We start from the raw sequence: 19,819 nt of genomic DNA on the forward strand, positions 1-19,819 counted from the left end.
CATGTAAAATTGAACAGGTGTAGATTTTGGTATATATATGTAATAATGCAATGTTTGCTACATAACGGGGCCGCGTGGCCTAATGGATAAGGCGTCTGACTTCGGATCAGAAGATTGCAGGTTCGAGTCCTGCCGCGGTCGCTCTTTTCTCATGTTTTTTACGAAAGCGATTGTATATCACTGCACTGTGTCCTTCAGGACCGTTTAGGCATTATCAACATATAGCCTGCCATGCTAAATATGGCAAGTAATATCATTATGGTGTTAATCGAAGGGAATCGTTACCATGAAATAATTTTAAACTCAGCTTCCTGATGTGGATGTGAATATACTGACCGAGGCAGTGTCGGTCTTATTTCACTGCAACACCTGGTTTATTCCAGCCTTACAATACAGCTACGCGTTGTCGAGATGGTACTTCGCTACGCAAATACACACATATATGAACGTAGAGGACATGAGTATTTTCTGTCTGCTTCTACATGTAATGTCTGTGTCTTTTGTATTGTCCGGGATGCTCTGTTATGATTTAATCCTGTTGTGTTTTATTATTGCATGTCAGACGATGGCGGATGACACGGAGGATGTTGAGCTGGACTTTGCTGATGATGAGCAGGAGAGGGCGCGGAGAAGCGCAGTCATAAGGTGCACTGCAGGAGACGTTTGTTATCACATAAACGATTTTTTCTTGTCTGATTTTTTTGCTTGTGTAAATATAAATCAGTGGGGATGTTGGTTAGTTGTGAGATTGTTTCCAATTTGTTAGTTCGTGTCATTTAGGCTATATCACATGAAGCGCCTTACACAAAACTCAATAAGTAAATTGGACAAGTTATGATGTCTAATATAGGTCCACATGGGGCAGATTTTTTTTCTCTTAGCTTAGGCCTATAGAAAATATGATTTTATTATTAGGGGAGAACGGGGTTTGTCGTCACACTTTTTTTCAGCTTTTCTAAAGAAACTGTATCTTTAATATATTCCTAAACTTAGTCTATTAAAAAGATATCTATCACACACGTCATGCACACTTGTGGCAAACTGTTTCCATTATGCTGCTGGTAGTCATGGTTTATGAGTTTGGTTGTCTCAATTTTATTTTAATGGTGAAAATAATAATAAACAATCACATCTTGTAGCCTAGCAAAGAAAAAACTTATTCAAACCATATTTTGTCTTGCGCGGTTTTTAATGGTAATAATTATTCTATTATAAACCTGATGTGTAAAAGCAAATAAAGAAAACAGAGATGTGTTTTTTTATGTTTACATTTTGACATGAAAACACTAAAAGACCTCTAACTTCAATGTCAATTGTCTTACTCCTGAAAAGACCTTGACCTCTGGCCCCAGTTGTGAAAATTTCAGTACCAACATCTTTTTTTACGATCGCCCTCTGAGGAGCAAGAACTAATGAATGTGACAACCAGCCCCGTCCTCCCCTACATCATGCTCACCTTTTTTCTGAAATGTGTAGTCGTGCTGTACAACAGAGTTATCTCTGTATGCTTTAATCTGTTGTGCCTCACTGACATTTTTAGGCCCTTCATCATAACTAATCCTGTGCCTTTAATTTCAGACACCCCCTTGCCTCTTTTTTCCACCTGTTCTTCCGGGTTGTTGCCATCGTTGCCTATTTGCTCTGTGACTGGATCAGCGAGAACTTTGCATCATGCTTTGTCCTGATCATCACTCTGCTCTCTTTTGACTTCTGGTCTGTCAAGGTGAGAGGTCATTTAGGTCCGCTGCCTATTCCCCCTGACTTCCCTATGCCTCACATCTTTCTTGCCTTCTTGTGTGCCTCAGTACTGTTTAATTCCTTCCCTTTTACCTTTCAATCACTCACATTTGTCCTGTGTTTCAGAATGTGACTGGCAGGCTGTTGGTGGGGCTGCGCTGGTGGAATCAGATCGACGAGGATGGAAAGAGCCTCTGGGTGTTTGAGGCCAAAAAAGTAAGCCATTGTGTGACATTTTGAGTGTGGAGGAGCATTTGGAGGGTGTTCAACTTTGGGGCATTGCTATGTGTGCAGAGGTGTCTACTCGATGACTTGGCCTCAAGTCAGACTCGTGTCACAAATTTGATGACTTTAGACTCAAATTGACAAAATCAAAAATGGCTTGGACTTGAAAACCAATGACTTGTGACCTTACTTGTGATAAATTAATCATGACCAGTTATCAGTATCACCTCTCTTCTCTTCATTTTTTTAGCGTGTTAATAACATTTTGCAAGCAGATGCAAAAACATGACAATGTATAATGTGCATTTATCACACCTGTGAATACTCATGTGTGCGCGCAGTCCTCCCGGGGCAACAGCATTGGGACAGAGGCTGAGGCAAGGATATTTTGGCTGGGTCTCATCATCTGTCCTCTCATATGGACATTCTTCTTCTTCACCTCCCTCTTCTCCCTGAAGATTAAATGGCTGGTGAGACACATGTTGTTGGTGTGCATGCTCTGCAGGGGCCACGTGAAAAAATGTAGTTCATAAATGCATCATTTAATTTGTCTGCCTTGCAGTCCCTTGTGGTAGCTAGTATTTCCCTCCAAGTGGCTAATCTCTATGGCTACCTACGCTGTAAGGCAGTGGGCGAGGACGGCCAGCCTGCAGACACCCGCTCTTTCACGGGACAGCACCTCCTGCAGCGTGTGAGTGACTGACTGCAGCTTTTAGCATGTACACATGTCCTGTTAACATGTGAGTGTGAGCTCACCGATAATTTATCGTCCTCCAGCCAGACATCATCTTTGGAATACTATGAAGATGACCTCCTCCTGAACAGCCACTCTGCTGTGTCTCTTTGTGAGCGAGACAGAGGAAGATAGATGAGAGCCGCCTCATCTCCAAAGTTCCCACAAACTGCATCTACTTGAATGGCTGTGTGCCTTGTGCATGCCTTATGCTGCTGACTGTTCACTTCACTGTGTTGCCCGTAGATGAGTCTGGCTATTGTATCAATAAAAGATAAGTGCATTTTAAATTTTGTTCTACTCTGTTGTTGTTTTGGAATAGCTGAAAATTAACTTATTATGAAAAGAGGTAAAAAAAACCCCCATAATTTATAAACCAGGTGTATAGATTGTGACATGCATGTTTTTTCTTTTGCTTTCAGTAACCATCTACCATAAATAACACAGCTAAATCTGATTCAAGGACCCACAAATGAACATTATTGTCTGTGAAAGAAATTTGGCTTAATTTAAGAAAAAACAGGGAGTTTGAAATGAAGTTAAATGCCACACCCTGTCTCTATTGTCTGATTGAAATTGTTCTGATATACCTCCAAAGGTTTTAAAAGGAATTGCTGATTGCACCTCAGATACAATGTTAAGCATTAATTAAGCTATATATAAATTTAAGTTTTGTGACAATGTAGACAGTTGTATGTGATGCATGCTTTAGTGCACCATATAATAAATAAATGAGCAAACGAGCAGGAATGGTAGAAAAGAATAGGAACCACCTAGTCTTAAAAACTAAAAAAAAAATAAAGGAAAAGAAAAAACTATTATTCAAACACAATTTCAAGTCCTATGAGACCAGATAATTTAAAACGTTTTTCGATTATAAATCATTTGCTATGGATTTTTCCTCCATGGGAAATTAATTAATCTGTGCACTGTGGATGACATTTTAACACACATGTATTTTTCATTCCTCTGTAATTCCAAACATAATCTGTGGGGGAAATTGGTAATTTTAAACTGAGCTAATCCAATTTTATTACCTCCAGAAATATTCCTGTTTAGTAGTCAAACCATTCGTTTTGAGGATACATTTTAGTCAATGTATTCTGCAGTCTATCCCTAAACTAGAATGCAGTGCCAAAAACCATCAGACCATAAGCTCAGTTCGCTCAATCAAAATGAAAAAATCAGAGATGATGAGCTATTGTGTTATATTCTGCCATCATTTGCTGTCTTAAAAACATGATGTGAATGACTCCACTGTATTTTCATTTGATTCCGGTGAAGTTTACACACTATAAAGCGCTCCTGGTCGTACAGATTTGGAGGGAACGGTTCAGTCTTGGCTGTGGCCCCTGAGCTCCCCAGCCATCACTTACCAAACGGGTGAGATCCCAAAGATCCTTTATTGATGAAGAGTGCTCACACCTGCTCCCAGACTGTGAAACACTGAGCAGCATACGGGGCTGGAAATCATTTTCTTGTTCTGCTTGTCCAAACTTACAATAGCCCGCTGGTATGCTGGAGATGAAATTAAATATGAACCCAAAGGTAGCAGACTGTGCCTGCATAATATTTATTTCAATACTGGTTTGAGCCACAGTGGCAGTAGCCTTGGTGTTGCATATCTTATTTTATGGCAGTGGAGCAATAGTAGGACTATGCTTTTGCTAGTGTCAGTCAGAAGATTTGGGTTTGATTTTCTGAGAAAACATTATGGGAATTAAAATGGAAGAGCTGTACAGGCATTTGCAGTGGAGCTGGAAATACCTTTGAAATTCAGATGAAACCATTTGTGTTTAATGTTTTTAATAGACAAGTGGCATAGTTTATTAAAAGAAACTATAAAGCTGTGTTGATATAGCCTACAACAATCGGCTTAGTTTCCAAGGTAAGGCAAGGCAACTTTTTTGTACAACATTAATTCAAAGTGCTTTACGCAAAATAATAAAAACATAATAAGGATACATATTTACAATAAAGGAGTAAACAGAAAAGATATAAACGGCAAAATTCCTTACTTAATGATTTTCATTCCAGGGGGATGCAGGGGACACATCCCCGACAATATTTGAAACATGTGCATTTGTCCACTCAAATAAAAACATGAAAGTAACAAAAGACTTTTACTTAAAATATAAAAATTTAAGACAGCTTACACCATACATTGATGCAGAGAAGGCACAAATTGATGCAGAAAAAATCAACACAAGGAGGAAATTAAGAGCAAAGTTTTCTGTCAGAGGTCCATATGTTTCCCTCCCATGATTAAAATGAAACATGTACCCATGTATAGGCTAAAGATTACAGGCTATACAATAAATAAATATTGTATCAGTGATGATAATTTGAAAGCTAAAATATGGACCTTGAGGTGATGCTGGTTTTTTTTCTCCTCCTGCTGTTTTCAAGGTCAAGGATAAACTTTCAATTTCAACTTTGAAGCCATAAACTTGAATGAATGAAAACATGGATGAAAATTCCTCAGAGTACTCAGAAAAAAAAGAAATTTTGACATGTAGCTTACAATTTTCAGGATATCTGGATAAACTCCATGTGATGGATAGAACCAGAAAAGTTACTACATTGTCAGGGCTTGCAAAAAAAATGGTTTTGTCTTGTGCATTGTTTGGGAATGTCCATATAAACCGATTAGACTTGGTTAGTGGTGGTAGCATGGATCTATTATAGTGAAATCGAGTGGTAGCCTGGTAGTATAAGTGGGAGTAGTGGAGGTAATTGTGAAGCAAGCAAAGTGTAAGGAGTGAGATGTCGTGCTGAACTTGAGCAGTCTTTGGAGCCGGCGGGCTCTGTGATTGGTCAACACGCTGCCCTGGTCCTGGTATGACGTCAGTGCGGAGCGAGTAGAGGAAGCGCGCAGACTGGAGGAGAGGCAGAAGCTGGAGGACTGAGGATGCAACTGGACTCACCTAAGAGCAGCTGACTCTCTACAACTGGGCCCGATGTAAACGCAGAGAAAATCATCTGGAAAATTCGTTGCGAGTTAAAGTTGAGGACATTTCTCTCCAGAGTCTTGCTTTGCTTCTGAAACAGGTAAGAGACATGTCTGAAAATACTCACTATTTGCACGCATAACGCTAGTCCTTTCACCATGTTCTCATGTCCATGTCCATGTGTCTTATGCAGATAATTAAGGGACCCATAAGATGCATGTGCACTTCATTTTTTTAATGGGCTGTAACATATTATTCAACCACCTGAAACGCCCTTGCGTTTCATGTAAAACGAGCTCAGGTCCCTAAACAGACAAAAAGCCCTTGTTCTTTAAAGTGCCTGAGTATTACACCACGCTCCTCGGCCCATAATTATGATCAGTAACAAATGGGTTTCTGTAATAGCTTATGCGGATAATCCTTATGATGTGAAATAGTCTAGTTTCAGCAGAAGTAGGCCAATCGCAACTCTCATTAAAAGTAGGGATTGGTTGCCCCCAGGAGCACTAAAGAGCCCAGAGCGAATTAAAGCATCTTAAAACCCAGATCAGTTCACGTTGAGTAGATTTTTTTTTAAGAGTCAGCTGTTGATCTCAGAGAATCATTGAATCTGCTGCATAAAGGAGACCTTTCTTTACCAAACAGTGTGTCAGGGTCATGGTCATGCGTTCAGGCCGCCCTGTAGTTTGGTCATATTGACTTTTCATCTTTCATCTTCCATTGAGACAAACAGGTTGAACATTTTTCTTCTCATATTAACTTAGATGTGTGGCTACAGAGTTTAAGCTCTGAAGCTTTTATGATTTTACAACAAATATCTAGTGAAATACCACCAGTCATTCATTGTGAAAGTTAAAATGCATTAGTTGTGTAAACCAGCAGTGGCGAGTCTTAATGTTGCCTTAAAATGCAAAATACTCCTGAAATTTAACACGATAGCTCTGCAGACTAATTTAATTTTTTATTTGTATTTAATCAAGTGTAAAGTGGATATTTTCTTTTTTTAATGCAATTTGTGAGTTATTGTTTTTCCACATCTGTAAGATAGATTATTAAAGTCTCTCCGGAGTTTATAAGAATAAACATTTGCCACTTTGTTGCCTGAATGCTCTTATATTAAGTCCGATTTCTTATACAAATATAGTCGGGTGTTAATCGCAAAACACACCACCACACCACACACACACACACACACACACACACACACACACACATATTTATGAAGGCTATAAATTCAAAATAATGTTTTTATTTTCTTACAAAAGCCTCAATAATCATATAGTATTTTTGAAGGAGGCTTTTCCAATAAAACTACAATATAATATGAAAAATGTAAAGTAGAATTAGGTTACTAACAGTGAGCAGGCCTTAATCCAGACATCTTATATATCACGTCAGTAATATCTGACGGCTGCTTTACTTTGCTTCTTTGACCAACACGTGTTGGCCTAAATGTTAAAATGTAATACATCACATCTGTTCCATTCCCTATTGTTACTGTTATTCTCAGGTGTTCATAATTTTAAAAAGTATGTTAATTGTGAGTGTGTGTTTTTTTAATTATTTTATTTTTATTTTATGGGCCTACTCATGCATCTTCATCCTCCCTGTGCAGATCACGTCAGCATCATGTCGGGCTACAGTGCGACAGTGTGAGAGGGGGTGTGTTTCTGTCTTTGGTTATCTAGCTGTATGAGTGTTAAATACCTGTCATAAAGCTAGATAACCGAAAGTAGAAATGACTTCCGTAACGTTGTGTTCACTCCCGAAAGTGAGGGGGCTCATCAGGCTTTAAACTCGACAAGGTAAGAAATAGTTTTGCTTTGTGATTTTTGATTTTCTTGGTCTGAGGAAACCCCCCCCCCCAAACCGTTAAATAGATAGCCTACTTTTTTCTTTTTTTAAGTAGCACAATGAGAGAGTTTTTCATTTTATAATAAGCACAAACTTTTAGTATATAGCATATTTATGGGCATTTTAATAGTTTGCAGAGCACCGTCTCAAAGAAAAAAATATTTATCTGTTAATTGTACCTTGTATACATCATGTTACCCTGATATCAGTCATGCTATAAGGGGTCTTTTTAAGAAGCAAAACAAAAAAACAACCTTTGAGACATAATATGTTGAGACAAAATGCAAAGGTAACCCAGCTTCTCATTTATGTGACAGATTTGGATATAGTTTTTTTCCCACTCAGTTTACTTTTTTGATTCAGTATGAATGAACTGACTAAGGGCCCTCAGTTAATAACTGGCCCTGTCTTCAGGTGGTTAGTGTTGCTGTACATCCTCTGCAACATGGTGCAGAAAATGAAACAGGTCGCTCCTGTGGGTGGACTGGAAAAGCAGAGAATAAGGACTCAAAAAGTTTCTCTGAGGGCTCTCAGATTTAGTTATATTTAGAAATATTTAGTATTCAGTAAGATTTAGTATCATCTGAGAAGAAATTTGTTTTTATTGTGTGAAAAAAATCTAATATTATAATGAGCAGAGAGGTAATATTTTGTCATAATGGGCCTTTCTTTTCAACAGCAGACATTTTGATCTATCATTGTAGGAAACAGGGGTGTAGCACCGAATTCTGGTCACTATGCATACCTAGTCTCCGCAGGCCCCCTGCCCTTCCTCTCTTGCATGTCTCTCTTACACACCTTTTATTTATTTTTTTATGTATTCTTTATAAGTCAGTTTGCTTCTCTTTCTTTTCTGTCTTTTCTTTTTTTGAACGCGACTTCCCTGTCTTGGGAAAGACATGGCAGAATACGTTGGTAGACACTCACTATGCTCTAGATGCGTTTAGAGACAAATCCAGGGGGGTGAGAGGGGTCTCAGAACACTTTCGTTTTTTAAACAAAGTTTATTCTTTCAACGAATTTTCTCAGCCATTTTTAATTTAATTATAGCAAAAATAAATAAATGAATAAATAAATCAAATAAAAGATGCAAACTAAACTCTTCATTTTAGGCTTTTTTTAGGGTCCCCTTCCATAATCAGTCACACTTTTTTTTAACATTAACAGTGGCTCTGTTCTATTTAAATGTCCCATAAGTCATGACAGTGTGACAGTGAGCAAATGCACAAAACCAGGAACCCTGAAACTGAAGCAGCTAAATGGAATTCAGCCATCAGTCATTGTATTATATTTACACCTGTGCTTTTCCTACTGTGACATGTCAAAGTGTCCTCTGTGAAAAAGGCACATGACACCTCAGAGTGTTTAAGCTGATCGCTCCTGCTCACCTGCAGGATGTAACTGTAAAGCTCAATTCCTCCAGGATTTCTCTCCCTGGAGGTTCGTGCTTTGGCACACACTGGTGTCAGTGCTCACACTGTACCAAAGCAGACCCACTTTATTTATCTTTTGCATTTTGCAGCACACAGTTTAATTCATTTAGTTTTGAAAGAATAATTTCCATGTATTATTTATGTAAATTTTATCTAAGAGACTTTGTTTATAGAAGAAAGAAAAGGGAAGCTCCTTCTTTGTTGAGGCACTAATGTCTCCAGGTCTGCTAATAATGCAGTTGAGTGGTGTAGCACCCTACACACAGGATTTTAAAAAAAAAACACTTGGCGTCTTCATTTAAAGCTGTAGCTACTCTTGGAGCCTTTGGGATACATTGTGTCTCGCCTCAATGAGAAGGCCAAGGCCATCCTGTAGATAGGAGCTGAACTTTTTAACTTGGTACTTCAGCGCTATGCGGTGCATACGCTCAGCCTGGAGAATGCCACTAAAGCCTAAAGAGCACCAAAGTGAGATGAGTTTTCATTCACTCTGTTAACTACCTATTGCGGTAGAGCTTGCTGTCAAACCAGGCTAATTGCTGCGTTTCACAGCGAGGTATTGGATATGTGAAAAGGCCGTGGTCCAAAGCTTTTTCTGAGCTTGGTCTGTTATAGGTAGCGTGTCAGCATGGCGCGCCTCCTTAATGAATGGGAGTAAAAACACTTGAGGCTTTATTTATGGGATGGTCCGAGGCATTCTTCGCTCAACCTGTAATGCAAATGATTCTTTTTGTACTTTTACTGTGGCAAAATATACACACTCATGCGTACAAAAAACGCAAGGGAACTGCAATTTGAATGAGCGAAGCTGGACAGAAATTTAAAAGTTTTAACCTCAGCTCAGTACACATGCTGGTTTAAAGAAAAAAACTGAAGCAAATGTACAATCAATAGGCTGTGTTTGGCTATTTTGGTAACTAAAATGTGCTTTTCATGTCTGTTTTCTCTTCCATCTGCTGTTGTTTCAGGCTTCCGATTAACAACATTGAATGATCGGGGATTTCTGAAAAGAGGGTCGAACCATCGTTAAAAGAAAACGAGGAGAGAGGGGGGAATAAACGGTTGGTCCGGAATTGCCACCTCCTCCTCTCCCCTCCCCCCACTCCTCACCCTTTTTACCCAAGAGCCCCTAATGCCATCTGCACTGCCAACGGGGGACACTTTGCCCGTGCCAGGAGGCGGACAAAGACCCCGCTGGATCCCTGGAGTATGGGCGCGCTCAGAGGAGCCATCTTGGGAGATGTTGCCGCGACACCTAAAATGGCTGGGGCTGGCACACGAGGTGAGCTGCATCATGGTTTTCTGTTGGGTACCAGTGGTGGGCAGGAGGGTGGGGGAGTGTGTGTGATTGTATGATGGGGGATGGGGGCAGGAGGAAGGACGAGGGAAAGAAGAAGAGTTTCCCATTTCCTCCCCAGTCACACATGGCCTCTCCCTTTTCTCTTCTATCTCCTGCTCCTGCTAATTAGCAGTTAAGGGGTGATGTGAGGGGGGTGGTGGGTGAGAATGGGTGGTGGTGGTTGGTGGTGGGGGGGGGGCTGGGTAGCAAACAAAATTAATGAGCTGGCACTGGTTGAAGGAAACCTGCCATCCTCTCTTGTCATGGTGCTTCTTTACTCCCCGATGCACACCAGGCAGCGGTGTATGCCGTGTTTCCACTCGACAAACCTCATGGATGAATTCATGCAAAACTGCTTTTATTATGAGATTCACATTATGATATTTGGTACAGTGTCTGAACTATCTTAATGTGCTAAACCCCTCAGGTGAAATCTGTTGAGGAGCTCGGATAATTGCTATTTGGGGAATTGCATTATTGTTTTTCAAAGTAGAACGATTATAATCTTAGATTTAATTTACTATATGAACAAAGAGACTTTGGCTCACAAAGCAGTTCTTTATCTGTAATAATATCAGCGCTGAACATCAGCAGTGTGTAATATTTTTATAATGACGTTCATCACAACATTTGAAGTGTAGCATTTTTGAAACACTTCAAAGAATGATCACGTTACTTTCTTAAGCATTTCATCCCAAACATTTGATACTGATTACTACTCATATACTATGTTTGCAATATAAGTCTGCTACTACAGTGCTGCACTCATACTTTATTTGACACTCAAAAATGTCAAACATCACTGATGTAAAAATGTCACACACTATTCCAAAATCTGACAGGGGCAAATATCAGCGACCACCAAATATCAGAGCCCCAAATCTTTACCACTACCATCCCTGTAACCTCTCACTCACACACACACTACACACACACGTACATATCCTGTGAACACTCCTTATCATGGCGTTGAGCTGCTCTGTAACCCTGGTGGCAACCTGAAGCAGAAAAGAGAGACACGTGAGCATGTGTGTCCAGGGCCAACATGTGCAGCTGCAGTGCTTGTGTGTTAATGAACAGCGCCGTGCGTATTCACATTATCATTCAGCACCGCTCTCTCCCCTCTCAATAGCTGTTTAGTCCCCCCCACACACACACACCCCCACACCCCCGCCCTCCGTAAAGGCCTGCTTTCCCACCATTGTGGGAGCTGGTGCTGCGGCGGGCCTAGGCTGGGGGGCAGGGTGGGAAAGACCCTCCAGACTAGACATGAGCAGATGCCTGAGACATTAGACCGTCGTGTGGATCACTGGGGTCGGGCAAGCCGCTGAGTTTTAATGTGTGAGCAAGTGTATGTGTGTTTGATATGTGTGTGATGGGGGGCCCTGGAGTACCACCTGACAGTTCATTAGTCTATTCAGCCTCTTCTGCATGTCTGAAAGGCATGGAGATGCTGTTTTGAGAGGGATTTCACTGGCATTAGAGATGCATTCATACATGATATGCATATAGACACTCAGTCCTGCACCCTGTCACACACTAGATCACGGGTCCCCATTAGCTTGTATCAAAGGCGTAATGCAACGACGTCTCAACAATACAAAGATGCTTTTATTTTTTTTTTACATTGAGAATCTGATTTTATTCATGCAGTGTGCCTTTCATCAACTGTGCACCCCTTTATCTTTGCTCAATTTACCAGCTGGATATGATTTATCCGTCATGCAAACAGAATATTTATATCGCTCTCAGGTGGTAAAACAGACAGACATCGTGAAAATCTCACAGCGTATCACCGAGAATGACTCAGCTTAGGTGCTGGGTGTGCCTAACAAGCTGAATGATGTAACCCAGCAGATAATGGTTATTAATGAGCCTCACACTGTACATGTGCCTCCACAAAATATGTAAGGCATGCACAGCCCACATGTCAAAAGATTATTCCCTCTCTTTATTCATATAAAAGACTCAGAGCTGTCATTATAATTGCATTTGCTCTGTTCATCTGTGATATACGGCGCATTGCTTCGGGCACATTTGACAGAAGGGAGAAAGCAAGGTAAAGGCGAGAAATTAATCTTGGAGATACTGTAGCTTGCTCCATGCTACGTCTCTGATGCAGATCTTAATGGTGCGTAAGGCAAAACAGAGCAGCAGAGGGGGGACAAGATGTGGCTTTGGTAAACTCAAACTAAAGACTGGCTTATGGAGAAAGGGTTAAAGACAGGAGACAAATGTATACGCACATGTAAAGGAGGCAGGTGGAGCACATGGGCAGCCATGTTTGAGCCACCAGTGTTGCCTCTACATTTGCTGATGATGTTAGCTTGTGTTAGCTCGGCATGCTAAAGCAATCTGCAGCTTGCGAGGAGCTTGGCATGGACGACTGGTGTGTGCATGCGTGTTTGTGTGAATGTGTGTGTGTGTGTGTGTGTGTGTGTGAAGAGTAAGAGGGGGAGGTCGATGTGCAACTGTATGTGATAGCTGCAGCAGTCGACAGAGATAGCATGGTCAAAGAGAGGCAGTGGCTGAAGCAAATTTGTCAAGAAAATGTATTCGTTCTTACTATTCAGGAAGAGCAATCGCTATTTCTCGTATCTGCAGGATGAAAAATGAGTGATAAACACATGCAGAATATTAATTTAATGATTACTGTCTAGTTCTGACTAGTTGCATCTTGACATGACATGAAATGGGCATTAGGGAGAATTAAAACATGCTATCAAGGTGAGCTTATCTTGATTTTACAAGCATGTGATGTCTTCTAAACACTTTGACGCAACTGCTTAAGAGTCTGGTTTTAATCTGCTCTGAAACAAATAGACTTTTCAATCAAGATTGTCTGAATCCAGAGCGGCTGAGCAGCGAGGTCAGTGGCTTTGACACCGTGTCAGGAGGATTTAGGGTGTGAACGTGCCTGAATCTTCCTCCGTGCTGCACTGTAGACTTAAATATTCATTCTTCAATTCCTCTTTTACCTAAAAAACTGACAGGAAAATGTATTTCCCCTCCAGAAAATGACAGAATATAGATGATTACCTTTCCTTTCTTTCCTCTGTTATTCATTATTAACTATGTATTGCTTTTGCTATGTGGGATTTTCAGTGCAAGGAAATTATAATGTGTGACATGATGAAGTGACAGTAGCCGGTGCCCACTTCCAATTCTGTGTGGGTGAAGCGGCGTAGCCATAGTAGCGATAAAATGTTAATACCATATAGCTCCTGGGTTACCTCTTCGGATTCTCCTCACTGTGTTAGGACACTATTAATGTTTTAACGGCTCTTCTGTGATATATAAAGCCTGGGCTCAGGGGCCGCCCCACAGTCTTGGATGAGGTCCAATGTGGGTCAAGCGAGGCTCATCTGGGGTTTTTTAATGCAACTTTGGCCGAGACTAATCTAGCACAAAGCCTGACATTAAGTATCTTAGAGGAAGATGGAGAGAAGTTTCTACATCCCAGGCTTTTCAGATTACGATTGTTGGCTGCGGCGTCCCTGAGTAGGGGTCCTGTATGCTCCAATGAAAGTAGCAGAGAATTAGGTGACTGAGCCTTTAATACAGCGGCCCTTTGTAATCATATCAGGACGAGATGAGGCTCTAGGGTGGGGAGAATTAGGGGGAATCCTTGGTGTGACCTCATTTTTAATTTTTTTTTTTTTTTTTACTAGTACTGTACGCGAGTTTGATACCAGAGAAAACAGAGAAAAAGGAAAACTCCTGATGTCGCTTTTATAGCATCAGATGAATTTGCGAGTCCATCGCTGTGTCAGGAATCGAGTCAAGTTCAAGTTCATGAGTGCAGCCGCTTCGTCTGTGGCCAGTCGGGGAGTTAGGAGCGCCTGTGGCCACCATGGAGTACAGGAGGAGGAAAAGGAGGGTGGGTGGATGGATGGGGGGTACCTAGCCTTTGACCTCTGTTAGGGTTGCTATGGGGAAGAGGCCGGCCGGCTCAGTAATGTACGACTGAAAAGGCCGAACTGTCAGAGCTGTCCAGAAGACGTCAACCCCCCACCATACACACACACACACACACACACACACACTCTGACTCTAACCCATTCACACATACTCACAGATGGCACGGGCCAGCTTGGGAATGTTAGCTGCGAGAGAACGCTTTATGTTCATCAGACACCATTATAATTCATCCAGCCGTTAGAGTTACACATTACCAGTCTACACCTCTTCCTCTGTGCAGACCCACTATTGTGTTGGACCACTTGTGTCTCATTTTTCAGCCTCATCCTACACATCTGAACACCCATTGTGTGTGTGCTGTGGACTTATGGGCTTAAAAGACACCAGATATACCATCAGTGTGGTGAAACAACACTTGTCAGAGAATAAAAGAAGTTCTCTCGTTGAAAAGAAAGAGCTTTGTCTCAGTCTCCAAGTCTTATAAATTAAATCAGCCTCTAAAAAGGCTTCCCAACTAAAACATAAGTCAACCAGAATCCATCCTCTGTGGACCACAACTCCACTCAAACTAAACGTATAGACATATAGATAAAATAATCTGCAGCATCAGTTGTACTTCTTTCCCGATTTTAAAAATTGCCAAGTTTAAAGTGGCTACTTGTCAGACGGCATACAAATCCACTGATTGTAATATGTGCATGTTTCTAATGCCCCCGCTCTGTAAAATGCGCGCAAGTGTGTCCTCATTTAAGGTTGCATTCATTCAGGGGAGGGGTCTCTGGAATAAAAGAGTGCGTATTTGCATACGCTGCATGCTGTCTGCAGAGAGGGAGCAGTCAAAAAAAGATATCAGAGGTGGACAAAGAGAACGAGGACAAATCCTTCATTGTGGGGTAGGTGGGAGAAAAGGCTCGTCTGAATTGGGGAGTGGGTGAAAATTGACAGAGAAAGAGTTCAGGCTGGTTCCCTGTGGGGATAAAAGCCTTAAGATCGCTCCATGCATACAGCCTGAAAATGGGAGAGAAGAACAACATGCAGAGCGCAGGGGCCTGTTTTTAAAGGGCATGAAAAGGATGTTTGTTTTTCTGAAACACTGCCTACAATTTCTGATGCAGAAAAGTAAAAAATTGTGCACAACAAGAAATTCCGTATTGTCAAAACAAACTTGTCAGCGATTCGAATAACCAAAGAGCTTAGGTTTGCAGAATCATTATTGCCTTTTATACTTTTAACAGATCTCCATAGACTGGCTTTTATATGACAGTACTTTAATGCGTTGTTTTACCCTGTGGCCCTTTGTTATTTTGTTGGTGTTTTAATCTCTTTTATTACAAATGTTGCAAGCACTTTGCAAGCTTTGTAAAATGCTTTACAAACAAATCATTTAATTATTATTATGAATGCATTATGTAGTTCTTGACAAAACTAATTTACTTTGATCCACTTCTTTCTTCCTTTTTTCTGCCCAAAATATGAAATATTATTATTGTCCATGCAGAGTGGAAGACTTTTTGGGACAAAGTTTTATTTTCATGTTAATGATTCCCTCCATCATTTATCCTCAGGACGAGGATCTGCAAGTCTCTCTGCACTCTGTGGGAACCTGCTCAGGCACAAGATGTCATCAGAGACTCAACTCAATGTGATTTCAAGAGATTTTTAAGTGATATTCTGTATGTTAAAGGATTTAAGGAACTATAGAAACATTCTCTAAGCCTGAAATGTAAAACTCATGATATGTCTGTCATCCAAACAAGTTTAATTTATAATACTGTATTTAGGATAAAAATGTGTGTGATTTGACATGTTTATGCAAATTTACCATTTCCAAAATTGCAAATAATAAAGCCTGTATCATTGTTGTCATATATCTAACTTGAAATAGTAATTAATAGGATGTAAATGCATTACTGATTAAATGTATTACTCTCCTCCACTGCTATCAGTGACACCTCTTTGAAATAAAAGAATGGAAATAATATCTCTGTGTTAGAGTCTTGTTTATGAGCAAAAGTGCGTTTCATTTTGGGGATCAATTAGGCAGAGAAACATGGATTTTATACACTGACATGCTGTAATCTACAAAAAAGTGAAGGAAATGAAAATGCATCTAAAGCAGACTGTATTTAGGAGTCAAGCCTGCAGGACCTTTTCAGTGTCTCTTTTTTTTATATTCACATGATAGTGTGTGTGTGTGTGTGAGAGAGAGAGAGAGAGAGAGAGAAAGTGTGTGAGTGACCCCGCATTAAGTTTTAATTAGGAGCAGCAGACAGAGGGACGTGTGTTGAATCAGTGTGGGAAAGAAAAGTTCATCAGCCACAAAACTCAGTGGACAAAAATGACCCTGCTCGCTATTAAAATATATAATAAGCATTTCTCCATTCTCCTCATATTTTATGTGTCAGAAAAAAATGTAAACGGCTGATTTTTATGGCATGTTACAATCTCAATATGCGAAAAATGGGCACGAAAAAGACTGGATAAAAAATTATGGATTTTATTCATTAATTAATTTTTGTTTGTTTTAAATCCAAATCCATTTCTGCTCACCAAGGCCCAGTTGGGACGATTAATCAGGTTTGGGGATTACAGGCCTTCCTGGTGTCAGTCGGACCTCAATCAGTGTCCGACTGGTCTGTGTCCGGAGTCAAACAACAGATGGACACGCGCAGGGTCAACAGGGGATTATTTCCGTCTCTTTAGGCTGTGTGATGTAAAAACATGCAAAACACTCAGAAACAGACATGTTGTCCATTAGTTAAAACTGAGTCCAGAATTTAGCCATCAGCTTTCGTTAAAAATGAACATTTTCGCGAACGGGTGGACAGAAAAATAATGTGACAGGTGACAGCATTGTGTTTTAGTTTTAAGTTACATTGTTTTTCATTTGCTATATTTCAGAGGTATTCTCTCCAAAACAATGAAACTAAATCACTTCAATAATAGCCAATACGAAGGGCTATTATTCTATTCAATGTAATGATATTCAAAACATAAAATAGGCTTAAATAGAAAAATTAGTAGCCGCCTAAAGTGCATGCCTGCTGATTGTATGGTATTGTAGGCTGTGTGCAAATATTTATTTTTAATTTGAAATCAGTGATGCAATTTACAGGAACTTTTTTCACGTTTGAATTTAAATGGAATAATGTGCAAAACACAATTCCTTATGTAAAAAAAAAACTTTAATTAAAAAAAACTTTACTGAACTTAATTGCAGCACCACAAGAACAAATGCATATTGTGATTTTAAAGAACTACTATGAGCATATATAGTCTGCTAAAGGAAACGGGGAAAATATCAGGCCTACACAAAACAAAAATATTAACTCTTTCAAAGACAAAAATCGGCACAAATAACGCGAGGACACGTGGGAGTTGCAATAAAGCACTGAATTGAATACGTGAAGAGACTAAAAAACCGCCGTGTTTTCACCTCAGGTCTAAACTCACACTCATGAAGCGGTGGAGATTTCACTCATTGAGGGCCATGCGAGAGTCAGCATGTTTTCAATCCACCCAAAAGCTGCAGCGGCTGATTTCGGTGATTAGTTCCCCCCCTCTGCATGACTGAAAACCAATTAGTGAAATCATCCTCTGTGGAGTGTGGATGAAACGAAAGCCCAGAGGTTTCAAATGATTTTGTAAAAACGGTTACACTGGTGTGATTTTCATCATTTTAAAAAGGTTGTTTTTTTATTCTGTTGACTTGAAATGCGTGTTTTTCTGTTTTCTTGCTGCAAACAAATGTTAGAGAGCTCCAGAGATGATCACGTCAGCCTCAGTGTCCTGTCCTCCTCCTGCAGAAGTAATTGCTCGAATCGGCTGCTCGGGTTAAATATTGCTTTTTGATGAGTGTCTTGCAAGGCGGGGACCTGTTGGTGAAGTCTCTGCAGGTCAGCAAGGGGTCAGGGGTCATGATCTGGACAGTCCCCCAGAGGACATTAAACAGGCTGGAGAGATGCTGAGGTCAGGAGCCCTCTGAGCCACAGCCAAAGGTCAAGGGCTGCTAATTAAGTGGCTATTTCCTGCTATTCCCCATTGACCACTGGACTCAGAGACAGGCAGGAAAATGTCTGAAGAGGTCTATTTAAGGAAGTTAATAAAAGCTGGTTGGCAGGGAAAAAAAATATTGACTGGAACAACATATTATATAAGTGGGGAAACAGCAGGCACACCTTTTACAGAGAAAATAAAAATAAAACCAATTTTAAATTAGCTCTGATTTGAAGAGGAACAATTTACAAATCTAACAATATTTACATACCCGTTTCAAGACAACTGGTTTCCTATATTTTGTCAGATTTTAGTGTGTACAAAGTTTGATGTTTTTGCCATCATTCAGACTTCCATACAAGATGCAAATAAACATCGATGGGTGCTTTCCAGCTCAATAATCTCACATTAAAACCAATTTCCACTTCAGAAGCAACCAGAGAGGGAAACAGAGAGGCAGGATCTCAGAGCTCAAGTTGAGGAATCCAAACATTTTGGAGGGAAAGTCGGTGGAGACTGTTTATGCCTTTCCAGCCTCTGAATGAGCCTATGTGTATGATGCTTTAGCATAAGAAAGGAGATGGGGCCTGTGAACTCCTCTGACACTGACCTTCTCCCAGAATGTGAATAGTATCACTCAAGGGCTGCCTGGCAGCCTTTCAGCCAGACATGAGCCTTGCCCTCGCCTAAAACTCCTAATCAGGCTGATTTAATGTATCCTACAAGTCCTTCCTCAACACCACCCACCCCACTGCTGCTTCAGAGGAGTCGCTCTGCAGCCATTTACTGAAGTCTCTCCTCACAGCCCTGCCTCTGGGCCCCTGCACTTTGGGAAGTTAGAGGAGCTGGTTTGAAACAACAGGGGGCCCTTTCTCCTCCCAAAGAGTCTGGGTCTCTTTATAATCAATTGGTTCCTCCCCTAAGGAGCTAATCCAAACTGTGTTGGATTTCTCGAATAGTTTAAAAATGGAAAAAGAACATTTTTTTTTAAAGGATCTAGCTTTATTCTGCATTTCAGCTGATTTCGAAAGCAACAATCAAACATGAGTAGGATTAAGAAATATGAAGACAAATAAAGTTCTAGCTTTAGATAAAAAAATACAAACATGTACATCTAGAGTGGAGAATAATAAGTAATTACGTACAGAAAAAAGTGTAGTGCTGAAAGGACAGCGCCAAGCAGGAACAGATGAATACACCCAATCACCTATAAACTCATCTCTAAATGAAATCTCATGCAAAAGGAAGCCTATTTGTCAAAGTGAAATAAGGTCTTAAACATAAAAAAACGGTCTAGTATTTCTACTGTAATCTTTTCAAAGTTTTAGTGATTGCCCGATTTGGGGTTCAGTCTGTATAAAACTTATTTTAAGAAAATGAAAACGTGTATTTTTTAAGGTACATTTAAGATACGTCTACAAAAGCTTTAGGTATAACCAATTTACTAATTTTCTCATTATTTCGTCTTTTTTTAAAATGTATATTTAAATGATCAAATATATTTCTGTTCTCTTTTTTAGGAGGAACTATGACTTTATTTAATGCTTTTGTTTTTTAAAGAAACGTTTTTTTCCCGGTCTTCTGATTGATTGTTTTAGTTGCCTGGATATTAATTTACACCGTTTCATTT

General features: G+C 40.1%; 1 protein-coding gene, 1 long non-coding RNA gene and 1 other non-coding gene across 4 annotated transcripts; all 3 read left to right on the forward strand.

The window, feature by feature from the left end:
• Positions 1–68: 68 nt before the first annotated feature.
• On the forward strand, positions 69–141 carry trnar-ucg (transfer RNA arginine (anticodon UCG)). The gene has a single exon. It is a non-coding gene; the product is annotated as a tRNA-Arg (tRNA).
• Positions 142–253: 112 nt separating this feature from the next.
• On the forward strand, positions 254–2,979 carry LOC121950601 (Golgi apparatus membrane protein TVP23 homolog A-like). Of its 2 annotated transcripts, XM_042496646.2 has the most exons (7): positions 254–414; positions 563–645; positions 1,579–1,723; positions 1,864–1,953; positions 2,304–2,432; positions 2,525–2,653; positions 2,740–2,979. In XM_042496646.2, the coding sequence occupies exons 1-7, from the start codon at positions 412–414 to the stop codon at positions 2,764–2,766; spliced, it is 606 nt and encodes a 201-aa protein (XP_042352580.1). In that variant the 5' UTR covers positions 254–411; the 3' UTR covers positions 2,767–2,979. The 2 variants fall into 2 exon arrangements, with proteins under 2 accessions (XP_042352580.1, XP_042352579.2); XM_042496645.2 differs by lacking the exon at positions 254–414 and having other exon boundaries at positions 424–645.
• A 2,581-nt stretch (positions 2,980–5,560) lies between these two features.
• On the forward strand, positions 5,561–16,166 carry LOC148189153 (uncharacterized). The gene is made up of 4 exons (XR_015776968.1): positions 5,561–5,746; positions 7,262–7,451; positions 9,902–10,215; positions 15,759–16,166. It is a non-coding gene; the product is annotated as an uncharacterized LOC148189153 (long non-coding RNA).
• The last annotated feature ends 3,653 nt before the right edge of the window (positions 16,167–19,819 follow it).

The sequence above is a fragment of the Plectropomus leopardus genome, chromosome 7 (assembly GCF_026936395.1).
Source record: "Plectropomus leopardus strain MGB_pleo_1.0 chromosome 7, ASM2693639v1, whole genome shotgun sequence".
NCBI classification, from domain to species: domain Eukaryota; kingdom Metazoa; phylum Chordata; class Actinopteri; order Perciformes; family Serranidae; genus Plectropomus; species Plectropomus leopardus.